This window comes from Hyperolius riggenbachi, chromosome 11, assembly GCF_040937935.1.
Source record: "Hyperolius riggenbachi isolate aHypRig1 chromosome 11, aHypRig1.pri, whole genome shotgun sequence".
NCBI classification, from domain to species: Eukaryota; Metazoa; Chordata; class Amphibia; order Anura; family Hyperoliidae; genus Hyperolius; species Hyperolius riggenbachi.
Window position 1 is genome coordinate 206,865,532 of NC_090656.1, and position 12,940 is coordinate 206,878,471.

A 12,940-nucleotide genomic window follows, 5' to 3' on the forward strand; every position below is an offset into this window, starting at 1 on the left:
ATGTGGTTGGGCGCGGTTAATTTAACCACTCCCATAGGCGCCAGAGAAAATCTTGCACCCAGGTGCCAGGCACCCCAGGCTCACCCCTGACTTTAAGCCACAGTCCCTCAACAAGCATGCAGATCAGGTGCTCTGACTGAAGTCAGACTGGAGCTGCATGCTTCTTTCAGGTATGTGATTCTGCCACTACTGCAGCAAAAGAGCAGTAGAGATCATCAGGAGTGCCAAGCAACTGGTATTGTTGAAAAGGAAACAAATCCATATCCCTCTCAGTTTAGGTTCCCTTTAAAGGAGTTACCAGGCAAACTGTAAAAAAATTAAACCAGAAACTGATTTAAATCTGCACACACTGAGTGAGGAAATAGTTAACACTGTCTAGGTGCAGTGCTAGGTTCCTGATACCAGCAGCCAGAATATAGTGCTACAGTACCCACAATATGCTCAATGTTTGTGTAGCCCTTGCTGTATAATACACAGAATACATGCAGGAGTGAACAGCCTGTTTTCCTCTCTCTGTTACCAGCAGCAGTCTCCGCCTGCCTCTGCTGCTCAGTTATCCCGGAAGTGATTTAGTGACCCAGCAAGCTGTGTGCGCCGTGAACCAGAACTAGGAAGTTACTTACTTAGGAAGTGAAAGTTTTTTTTTTCCGGAGTCTATGTAAACAGAAGAATGAGCCCGAATTTTCCCATGATGAGAGTCTTTAAAACAATCTGCCTTCTGGTTTTAGCACTAGCTGGAGCTGGTAAGTGTCTTCCCTATCACTATTATGATGAATGCATGCAGTAACACTTTCACGTGTGCCTGAAATGATGAGTCCTCTTTGCAGTTTAAAGGACTATCGCGAAACACTTTGTTTTTAAGTACCCCCATAGCAGTTACTGCATACATACAGAAAAATCACTGTGTATTTATTTTTAATTGGTTGTTTAAGGTTTGGAAGAGAGAGAGAAAATCAGTTTCTGTACCATATTAGGGCCGGTTCACACTTGCGGTTCTCTGCCAAACAGTCCGGATGACCTGACCGGATCCGGACCGGATCCGGATCGGAACCGTACGGTTCTGATCCGGATCCGATCCGGATCCGGTCAGGTTGCATCAGGTGTTCATCAGGATGCGATCCGGATCCGTTTGGCAAAAGATACTAGAAACTGAATAAAAATGTTGGGGTCTGGGAGGTCAGCAGAAGGTGGACCTGTGGAATCAGGCCCTCCGCTGTTTAGCACTCACCTCCACCTCCGACATACTGCCAACATCTCCAGCTCGTTTAAAGTCACTGCTGCTCCACTCCAAAATGCTTGCCCATGTGTCCCCATCCAAAATCGCCGCTACAGTACGCATAGGAAGTGGGGTAGAACATCCGGATTTTTAGCCAGTGTGTTGTGCGCTCTCCGGTTCTCATTGGTTTGTATTGGCCGGATGGTGCAGTCCGGCTCCGCCCCGGATACGGCTGCCGGAGGAGCCGGACCAAAAAATAGCGCATGTTGGAACGGACGCCGGAGTCCGGATCCGCTCCGGTCCGGATCCGGTCCGGCGAAACGGACGCATGTGAACGGACGCATAGGCTTTCATTGCTATGCCGTGCGTCCGTTCCATCCGTTCTGCATGCGGACCCCAATCTCGCTCCTGTGGTTTTGAGTGTTCTGCGTAGTTCATTAAGACAGAAACTATGCTTGTTCAGAATGCTCCTGGTAGCAGGAGCGCAATGTGGGCACATGTGTAGCCCACAGCTCGGCTGGATTGCGGGAATCCACAGCGGAAGAACGGAGTAGACTGCACTGACACGGAGGGAGGTAACGGAGCAAAGGAAGCTGAAGGAAGCCCTAAGTAAGTATAAATCATTTTGTTACAAATTTCTCAGGTTTACGTTAATGCAGCATTTGTAACTCTGAGTGTCAGAACTTGCAGGGCTGTTACTCGGCAGTTGAAAATTACATCATGTTGCATCTAAGTGCAGCCACACTCAATGCGATGGATGCCTCTGCACCGTCTGTGCCGAGCACTGGTAAGCACTCATTGGTTGCACGAAAGCAGCTGACGGGGTGAATTCCCTGATTGATACATTGATTTTTTTTTTAATTGATTTTTTTATTAACAGACTTAGTTTTTGTGTTTAGTAATGCTGCAAATACCCTGTTATCTGGATTGGCTATGCTGGATTAGTGTGCTTTCTGGTTGGTCGAGACTCAGTGTTAATAATATGCTTAGCTAATATTGTACTATACTCCCAATCTATATACTGTACATACATTCACCTTCAGGCTTGCTGGTGGCCAGTGTCCTGGTGGCCTCTGTAAAGAGAAGGAGCAGTCTTCAGTGTGTAGGCAAGATGCCTGCAGGGAGACTGAAGCCAGGGCTTTGATTTTTCTCTGTAGCTGTGAATGGCGGTGCCATCGTGCGCTAGTTGGCAGAATAAATAAAAAAATCTCTGAAGGCTTCAGTGAGGACGGAGAGGAAGGAAGCAAGGAAGCCTTGGGGGAGCCCCAGAAACCTGCTCTTGACAATGCCTTGCACACACACAGCCTTGAAACTCTGTAAGCGTGCTGTGAGGCTGGTTGCTTGAGACTTCCGGTTGGTTGAACTCTGGATAACAGGGGCTTTACTGTAATAAACGTTGCTTTATTACCCTGGTCTATCTCCTTTGGTGTGTGATAACCTTTCAGCTAGCTGATTTCAAAGGGTACCTGAACCAGGCATTAAAATGTAATATTAAGCCTGCCCTTGTTTCTTAAAGAGACTCTGTAACACAATTTTCAGCCTTATTTCTTCTATCCTATAAGTTCCTATACATGTTCTAATGTGGTCTGTCTTACTGCAGCCTTTCCTAGATGCACAGTGGCTGTATTATATCTGTTATATGATCTAATTTTCTCTCCTATGTTGTCTTTGTCGGCTCAGGCAGGAATGTGCTGATCTGCTTGTGATAGGATAGAAGCTATACACACCCTCTCCACGCCCCCTGCATGCTCTGTGTGAGTCACAGACTAAGCTCCACTCAGCCTATCACAAGCTGGTTAGAAGCCATGTCTTTTGTTTGTAAACACTGCCTAAAACTGGCAAATACAAGCCAGGATTACAGCAGGGAGTCACTGAAACAGCACAGAGCGGCCCAGGAGAACATAGTGAATAGAATGGTATGCTTTTTTATCGTAAGCATTTTAGAGTACAGATTCTCTTTAACAGCATGGGCCGGCACTTGCAGAGATACCAGTACACATCCAAATCACTCTAGCCGTGCCTTGCATGCTGCGGGAAACTGCATCATGCTGTCCAGAATTCCGCTGGCATGCAATCTGCACAGCATGCTATGGTACAGAATAGTCAGCGCTTACCCGTCCAGCTCGGAAGCTGGAAAACGCTGCGCATTTGTATGTAGTGGAAACGGGCCTTAAATGAATATAAACCTTCTGTAGAAGTCAGTTCAGGAATTTGCGCATGCCTGGGTTACATAGTTATCTGGGTTGAAAAAAGACATACGTCCATCAAGTTCATCCAGAAAATAAAGTACAATTCCAGCCTGCTCCCTCACATATCCCTGTTGATCCAGAGGAAGCCGAAAAACCCTTACAAGGCATGGTCCAATTAGCTCCAAAAGGGATACAAAAATTCCTTCCTGACTCCAGGTGGCAATCAGATAAAATCCCTGGATCAACACCACTGGGCATTACCTAGTAATTGTAGCCATGGATGTCTTTCAATGCAAGGACAGCATCTAAGCCCCCTATAAACTACATTCTGTGGCAATGCATTCCACATCTTAATTACTCTTACTGTAAAGAACCCTTTCCTAAATAAACGTTTAAAACGTTTTTCCTCCAGACTCGATTTCGAGGTTGTGAGCAAAGGAGATAGACCAGGGCAATAAAGCAACGTTTCTTACACTCAGGATTTTCCTCTCTTTAGAGTTTGTAGCTTTTCCAGATATGGGGCCATTTTATATTCTCTCTGTAAAGACTGATCTATGGTTAGCTTTTGTGTTTTAATTCACTCCTCCATTTTTTATGATTGTTATTATTTCGTATTCATATAGCGCTTACATCTTCCGCAGTGCTGTACGGAGTATATTGTCTTGTTTTTCCACATAGTCCTCTTTGCTCTTGGCTGCGGTGTGTTTTATCTGGACTCTTGTTATGACCTGTGGGCCGGGGGTTGGAGGGAGTATAGAGCTGACCACGACTTTCAGTGCACACGGCTTTTCTTGGTCTTCATTGTGCAACATGACTTTGTAGTGGGGTGAGTCAGGGCTGCTGTACTGTAGGTGGGCCCAGAAGGACAACACTCTCTTCTGTATCTCAAGCAGTAATGGGAATCTACCTAGATTAGCTCGGCAGGCATTGTTTGAGCTACTCGGATGGTTGGGGTGATGACACTGTCAAATACTTTCAGCCAGACCTTTACTGGTGGTTTGAGGTGCTACAGTGCTTTCCTGATGGCATAGAATGTTTGGCATGCTTTGGCTTTTAGGGCCTCCATGGCTGACTTAAAGCTTTCTGATTGGTTGATTTCCAGACCAAGGTATTTATCAGTTCTGCTGATTTCACAGTCATTGAGTGTAAAGCCAAAGGATGGACTCTGGGCTGACCTGTTTTTCCTTGCTATATAGACCTCAGACCTCATTCTCACACTAGATGGTTTTTGGCTGAGAATCTAACATTGCTGGATCATCTTGTCCCAATTGCAGGCTGAGGCTATTGTTCTACTCTTAACACCTCAAGCTTAAGGTGCCCATACACTCGTCAGATTGGCAGCAGATAGATAAGAAATGCATCTGATGATCTATCTGATGCGTTTTTAGAACATTTTTTACCAGGATAGAATTCCAATAGATTTCAGTTTGAAATCTATTGAAATTCGATCTGATGGCATTTTTTTGCCATCAGATTTCCATTAAGGCCAATGCAAACTGATAAGCAATCTCATCAGATCGACCTAAATTTTCCACCCTGCAAGTTCGATGGAAATCCATCGAAATCGATCGAAATCGGCCGTCGATCGGTCGATTGGCCAACCGATTTGCAATCGATCGATCGGGATCGATCGGTCGGCCAGAAAATCGGCTGAGTGTATGGGCTGCTTTAGTTGTTTTCCGCATATCGCTCTCTCTCCCCCCCCCCCCATCGCTCGGCCCGGAACTGTCGCCAGAGGGATTGAGTCTCAATCCCTGCAGGCAGCAGTCCTCATACATGTCCAAGGCTTTAATGATGACAGTTTTGTCAGCTCCTGAAAGAGCAACGAATGCCCAGACAGATGGGAACGTCAAAACATGGGTAGTCTTGAACATGCAGCTTTTTTTCCTTACCTCTGGGTGCAGATGTGGACAGCATGCTGCAGCTGCTAACTGTGGCCTTCTGCTTTGGGAAGTGGGTCATATTGTCCTTGTAACTAATCGTTGCTGTCATGCAAATTTCTCTTCTTCACCCTTCTCCCTGCCCATGATGCTAGGTTGGATGTACCTGATGACCGTTTTGCACTTCTTCTGAAGCTAAACCAAATGGTATGTCAACTTTATGAAGCCTATTCGCAGTGTGTACATATAGTCTTTGCATGGCCTTGCATGGCTCTGAAGTTTGACAGCACACTAATAAACAATCAGACAATTCTGGAATCTGTGCTTTAAAGGGAACCTGAGGCAAGAAAATATACCTTTTTTATTATTAAAAAAATTAACAATAATGATTAAAAAAATAACTAAACCTTGCAGCAGGAATTGGATGCCACCAACAGAAAGCTCTGTTGGTGGCAAGAAAAGGAGGCAGGATTAATTTTGCTGCTAAGTTGTACGACCCTGCTATAAACTGTTAAAGCTGCAGTGGCCTGAATTGTAAAAAAATAGCCTGGTCACTAGGGCGGTGTAAGCCTTTGGTCCTCAATGGGTTAATAGGAAATAATATGACACCCTCCATATCCCTCTCACTTTAGGTGTCCTTTAAAGAGGAACGTTAACCCAGGATTGAACTTCATCAAGTCAGTAGCAGATGCCCCCTTTCCCACAAGAAATATTTTCTCTAACAGATCATCAGGGGGGTCTGTATGTCTAAAATTGTAGTGAAACCCCTCCCACAGTGTGAGGGCATGACCATGGTCCTGACAATTTGCTGTCTGCGAACCTCGTTGCATTGTGGGAAATAACAACTTTTTCCAACTGCCAATTCATATCTGCCATATCTCCTTCTGTGCATAGAACTCTCAGTAACGAACATTCCGTACAGATCACCTGGCAGAACTAAAGATGTCACCACCAGTGATAAATTTCACAATGTAAATCAGAGAGAGGAAGGATTTTACAATGGGAAAACACTGACTAAATAATATATAAATATTAATTATTGTAAAAAAAAAAAAAAAAAGAATTGTATTAAAGATCATTTTCACTACAGTTCCTCTTTAAGGTTTGTGACTGTTAGTTTGCTCCTGAGCACGCAGTAATTATGTGGCTTGTCTTATTTTTCCAATATATGATCCCAAATAATTGGTAGTGCCGTCACACTCTGTGTCCACTTGACTTGCATCAAGTTTGTATATTCTCCCCTTACTTGTGTGGGTGTTCCCTATGGACTTCCATGTCCCAAAAACATATAGATACTGTAAGTTAATTGACAGTCCCTCAAAAATTGGTCTTAGACTATGATGGACATAAGACTATGATTGAGATAAGATTGAGACAGTTGGTGACTATATACTGTGTGAAGCGCTGCAGAATACATCAGCACTAAACAGGAAATCCTAGGTAACGAACAAGATAGGGGCCGAACCTGAATCTGTCCATAAGTTGAAACACTGCTACCTCTGTCCCCAGTACTTCCCCCTTTATGCCCTCCTGTGCCTCCAGTGTCCCCCTCTGTCTCACCTCTGCCTTCCAATGTGTCACCTGTGTCCCCCTGTGCCCTCAGTGTCCCCCTCTGTGCCACCTCTGCCTTCCAATGTGTCACCTGTGTCCCCCTGTGCCCTCAGTGTCCCCCTCTGTGCCACCTCTGCCTTCCAATGTGTCACCTGTGTCCCCCTGTGCCCTCAGTGTCCCCCTCTGTGCCACCTCTGCCTTCCAATGTGTCACCTGTGTCCCCCTGTGCCCTCAGTTTTTCCCTCTGTGCTACCTCTGCCTCTGAACCCCCTCCCCCAACTGTAGTTGAAAAAGTTTTTTTTTTTTTTTCAATTTTTTTAAATCGACTTTCTCAAAAATGTGTTGACAATTTTTTAATTTTTTTTACTTGCTCCCACACAATCTAATGTCACATTTTCAGCTTGTTCTTATCGACAGGTTGTTCATAAGTTAGGGACTACCTGTATAAATACAATGGACATTTGAGGGGTCTCTTACTATTAAATATGAAGTTCAAATAAGACCTTCCCCATTTAACTACACATGCCTTATACCAATGGGGAGCATTGGTATAAGGGGGCTAGGAAACGGAACAGCCAGCTCCCTCCCCCCAATACACACACATCCCCTTGCAAGGTAGCTTCTGTAACTGAAGCCTGCTACCTCTTCCACTCAATGTTTACTCTCCCCTCTATCCAGTTTTCCTTCATTCAAGGTTTATGCACACAGTTCAGTGATCACTAATGCATTCCTATGACCGCAGCACTAGTTCACATGATCTTTGGGCAAAACCAGACTATTTTCATTTTTAGGTAAGATCCTATAAATTCCCCTTTTTAGATTATTCTCTGGCAACCTCAGATGACGGCATAGAGCCAAAACCGGTCAGAGCTACAGAGTGGGCATCTTGAAAAGGTTTCATCTGTTGGTATGCTGGCACATGTAGCACCTCACCGTGATTTCATTTATTCTGGGTCCCTGTTGCTCAGTGTTTATGGATGCTCCTTGCTTTGAAAGTGCTTGTACCTGACTTTCTACTATTGCATCTTAATCCACAGTGATGTACAGAGCAGCTCATTGTACACAGTTTTGACCATGGTTATATTTGAATTTTTAAAAAACCGTACTTTTGATATAGACAAGGGCCTCAATTCACTAAGGGCAGTTCAGTAAAATAATTTCGGTTGGTTAAATATCGCATTCAGTATTGTACACTTCTTCTTTTTTTTTTTTTTTTTTTATTTCACTAAGATCTCCCGCATGCGGTAGACGCTCAGTAATTTAACAAAGAAACATGCTTCCTTTCACTAAGCCCTGCTTGGTAAAGTCTCACATGCTGTGGAGGTTCAGGCAGGAAGCTGTGAGTCTTCCCACAACTGGTGTGCGTGAGTCAGGGTTTTTCTGACCAGTGCATTCCCGGCATTCCTTTAGATCAGTGCTGTCCAACTTCATGGGCATGGAGGGCCATTTTTTTTTCAGACCCCATGGTGGAGGGCCGAAGGTTCTTGCTAGAGCCGCAACCCCCCCCCCCCCCCCCCCCCCCCCCGGAAAAAATGCAAGTAAAGGATAATTAGATTGGCAGCACTTTTCACAAAATGCAATTTAAAATAATGGTGAAGTTGAAAACACGAGGGTTCCCGAAAAATGGGTGTGGCCATGGACCAGAATGCGGGTGTGGCCACGGGTGGAGACAAATTTACATGAACTTAGCAATGTGGGACATTAGATTAGGATAGTGGTGGTGAACCTTTTGGAGGCCGAGTGTCCAAACTGCAACCCAAAAGTCACTTATCGCAAAGTGGCAACAGCAATTTAAACTACATACAAACGTTTTAACTCATACATGAACATTATGGAAAATCCAAGTTGAAAATAAACTGTGAAGATAAACAATTTCATCCATCCTACTCCTGAAAAATGTGGGTTTTTTTTTTAGAACCTCCCAGTTTTATTTTCCGTTTTAAAAAGCTAAAAAAGTAGGTTTAATGCTATTGTCTCATGATGACGATTCAGCTTTTCCATAGTCTCACAGTTCGCAATCATGTGACCCCCAACAAGACAAATTCAGCAATCATGAGGCCCCCAACAAATCATGAGGCCCCCAACAAGACAAATTCAGCAATCATGATGCCCCCAACAAGACAAATTTAGCAATCATGAGGCCCCCAAAAAATCATGAGGCCCCCAACAAGACACATTCAGCAATCTTGAGGCCCCCAACAAGACAAATTTAGCAATCGTGATGCCCCCAACAAATCATGAGGCCCCCAACAAGACAAATTCAGCAGTCATGAGGCACATAAATAGACAGCATTTCACATAAATAAGCAGAATGCCCCTTTAGTGACAGGTGCCCCCCACTTAGATAGTGACAGGTGCCCCCCACTTAGATAGTGACAGGTGCCCCCCACTTAGATAGTGACAGGTGCCCCCCAGTTAGATAGTGACAGGTGCCCCCCCAGTTAGATAGTGACAGGTGCCCCCCAGTTAGATAGTGACAGGTGCCCCCCCAGTTAGATAGTGACAGGAGCCCCCCCAGCTAGTGACAGGTGCCCCCCCAGTTAGATAGTGACAGGTGCCCCCCAGTTAGATAGTGACAGGTGCCCCCCCAGTTAGATAGTGACAGGTGCCCCCCCAGTTAGATAGTGACAGGTGCCCCCCCAGTTAGATAGTGACAGGTGCCCCCCCAGTTAGATAGTGACAGGTGCCCCCCCAGTTAGATAGTGACAGGTGCCCCCCCAGTTAGATAGTGACAGGAGCCCCCCCAGTTAGATAGTGACAGGAGCCCCCCCAGCTAGTGACAGGTGCCCCCACCAGTAGCGAGCCCGTTACCTCTGGGGCTGGCCTCTCCTGTGTCCCCGCTGGCCTCTCCTGTGTCCCCGCTGGCCTCTCCGGTGTCCCCGCTGGCCTCTCCGGTGTCCCCGCTGGCCTCTCCGGTGTCCCCGCTGGCCTCTCCGGTGTCCCCGCTGACGATGCCGCTGCTGCCTCACAGATCAGACCTCACAGATCGCGGCGACTGAAGCAAGCAGAGCGCACGCATGACACCCGCGCGGCAGAACGTCACATGCGGAAGTGACTAATGATTCACTTCCGCATGTGACGTACTCCGTGCGGGTACCATGCGCCCTCTGTTTACATCAGTCGCCGCGATCTGTGAGGTCTGATCTGTGAGGCAGCGGCAGCGGGGGGACATAGGAGAGGCAGCGGCAGCAGGGGGACATAGGAGAGGCCAGCGGGGACACCGGAAGGGCCATGCGGGGACACAATAAGAGGGAGCAGGCATGGCGCCCATAGCGCAAGCCATGCCTGCATCCCAGGGAGACGAGCGGGCCGCAGCAGGTGGCCTGGCGGGCCGGATGCGGCCCGCGGGCCGCCAGTTGGACAGCACTGCTTTAGATGTTCATGGAGCCACTAGATGGAGCTCTTCTGTATACCAGTATACAGATACAGTATGCTAAGAGGATAAATGGCTCTTTCTCCTGCTCTGCCGTTCTGCAGTTCTGCCATCCAGAGTATTGGACCAAATGGGGTGAGATGCAGGGCTTTGTGGCTCTCCCTATTGGCTGTCTGCTACATCTGTCAATATTACCGCATGGAGAGTGTGAGTTACCGGCTGGTTAGAGCTGGAGATAAATACCAAACACTTTAGCTTGAGTTACTGAATGCTTTAATCTTTGTGAATTGCAATTTCTTGAGGTATTTACTGCACAAGATGATTTACCTTACTAGTCGGTAATTTGACTCTTAATTCAGGTAATAGCTTCACTGAGTTGGCATTTGGCAAGGTGATTGGTAAACTCAGCTGTTTTATGCAGGGCTGTGGAGTCAGTACAAAAATCTTCCAACTCCGACGCCTCAGTTTCTGAAACCATGACTCCGACTCCGGGTACCCAAAATTGCTCAGACTCCTCGACTCCGACTCCACAGCCCTGGTTTTATGCATTAGCAAATGTGGTAATGCTTAGTGAATTGAGGCGAAGGTGTTTAACCACTTGCCGACCGCCCACTCCTTAGTCTAATACTTAACAGGGCTGTGGATTTTGTACAAAAATCATGCGACTCCTGACTCCGACTCCACAGTTTCTGAAACCATGACTCCGACTCCAACTCCGGGTGCCCAAAATTACTCAGACTCCTCGACTCCGACTCCACAGCCCTGGTTTTATGCATTAGCAAATGTGGTAATGCTTAGTGAATTGAGGCGAAGGTGTTTAACCACTTGCCGACCGCCCACTACCTATGGGCGTCGGCAAAGTGGCACCCCCAGGACCGCGTAACGCCGATAGGCTTCGGTACCTGGGGGACTGAATTGCTGGGGATCGCGCACAGTGATGCATTAGGCTCCGCCCACCCGAGACGGCAACACGCCGGCCAATTAGCAGCGCAGGTGAGTTGTTAACCTCCGATCTGCTGCATAGTAAGCGTATAATACGCTTTGTAATGTATACAAAGCGTATTATACAGGCTGCCTTCTGCCCTGGTGGACCCAATGATCGAGGGACCACCAGGGCAGGAGGCAGCTGTGTATGTAAGCACACACACACACACACACACACACACACACACACACACACACACACACACACACACACACACACACACACACACACACAGTGATCCTGCCCCCCGCCCCCTGATCGTCCACTGCACCCCTCAGACCCCCCCCTGATCAACACCTCAGATCACTGTTTGCACCCAATCACCCATCAATCACCCCCTGTCACTATCTGTCAACGCTATGTTTTAGATTAGGTCCTAAACTGCCCCCTGGGGGCTCCTGATCACACCCCCACACCCTCAGATCCTCCCCAGACCCCCCCCTGTGTACTGTGTACATCTATTCCCCCCCCCCCCCCCTGTAATCACCCACTGATCACCTTACCTGGCCAGATTACCAGTAGTAATATTTAAAGAATGGAAAGGATGGCAAGGGAGCACACACACTTCATGGGGCTGAAGGAGGCCCCAGGTAAGTATTAATACAGCAACTACCCGTATTTTTCGGACTATAAGACACACTGGACTATAAGACGCACCTAGGTTTGGAGGGCAAAATCCAGGAAAAAAATATATGCTAAACCTGGTGCATCTACAGTGCAGGGGTGTCTTGTAGACCCTTTCCCTACAATTATTATGTCCACCTGTGTCCTCTGTCTATAGCCCCTGTGACCTCTGTCCTTACCATGTCCTCTGTCCCCCTGTGTCACTTGTCTGTGCCACCTGTGTCTGCTGACCATACCCCCTATGACATTTGTTCATACTGTGTCCTCTATCTGTCCCCCTGTGTCACCTGTCCATCCCCTTGTGCCACCTGTCTACACCCCTTGTGTCTGCTGTCCGTACCCCTGTCCTCTGTCCATCCTGTGTCCTCTGTTCCCTGACAATGTGCATCCATGTGTCCCCCCAGAAGGAAGTGCAGGGGCAGACTAGAGTGCACTCAATCACCCATTGCGGCCAATCAGGAGAGGAAAGGCGGCAGAGGGTGGCTGTGATTGGCGGTAAGGGACAGCGCCCCCCGCCTGATTGGATAATGGTCTAGAAGAGAGAAGAGGGTGGACGTGATGTTCCCATTCGTGAATCTGCAGCGAGGGGGGCCCACGGATGATATGCGGACATACAGCGGGATAAAACTACCAGAGAGAGCCGGTGCACAGATGCACTGCTCCAATGTCAGCCACCAGCAGTGGTGAAGATTATATGGATGAGGCGGACAGTGGCTTACGCAGACACAGAAAAAGACCAGGCTTGTGCCAGAGCCACCTATGCAGCATGTCGGCTGATACCATCAGCGGGGACAAAGCCTGTGATCATCACTTGCCTGCAGGGAAGGTGAAATAGGCAGATGCAGCACTCAGAGCCGGGAATGAGTAAGTGAGTGCACTCTAGTCTGCCCCTGCACTTCCTTCTGGGGGGGTCACATGGATGCACATTCGTACTATAAGACGCACCCACTTTTTCCCCCCACTTTTGGGGGAGAAAAAGTGCGTCTTATAGTCCGAAAAATACGGTAATTACATCTCAGGTACACTTTAAAAGACTAATAAAGAAACTTTGTTATGGCTGGATCAAGACCGGAAACCCCTTACTAACTGCTGAACCCCAGGAGGGCACCAAACCTGCAGAAT

The 12,940-nt window shown here is 47.3% G+C and overlaps 1 protein-coding gene across 2 annotated transcripts in view; it reads left to right on the forward strand.

The window, feature by feature from the left end:
• Nucleotides 1–585: 585 nt before the first annotated feature.
• LOC137538938 (uncharacterized) overlaps nucleotides 586–12,940 on the forward strand; it is a 194,529-nt gene continuing 182,174 nt past the window's right edge. For both annotated transcript variants that reach the window (XM_068261377.1, XM_068261378.1), the window contains exon 1: nucleotides 586–743. In XM_068261377.1, coding sequence (XP_068117478.1) covers nucleotides 671–743 — 73 coding nt within the window. In that variant the 5' untranslated portion in view covers nucleotides 586–670. The remainder of the gene's footprint in view (nucleotides 744–12,940) is intronic.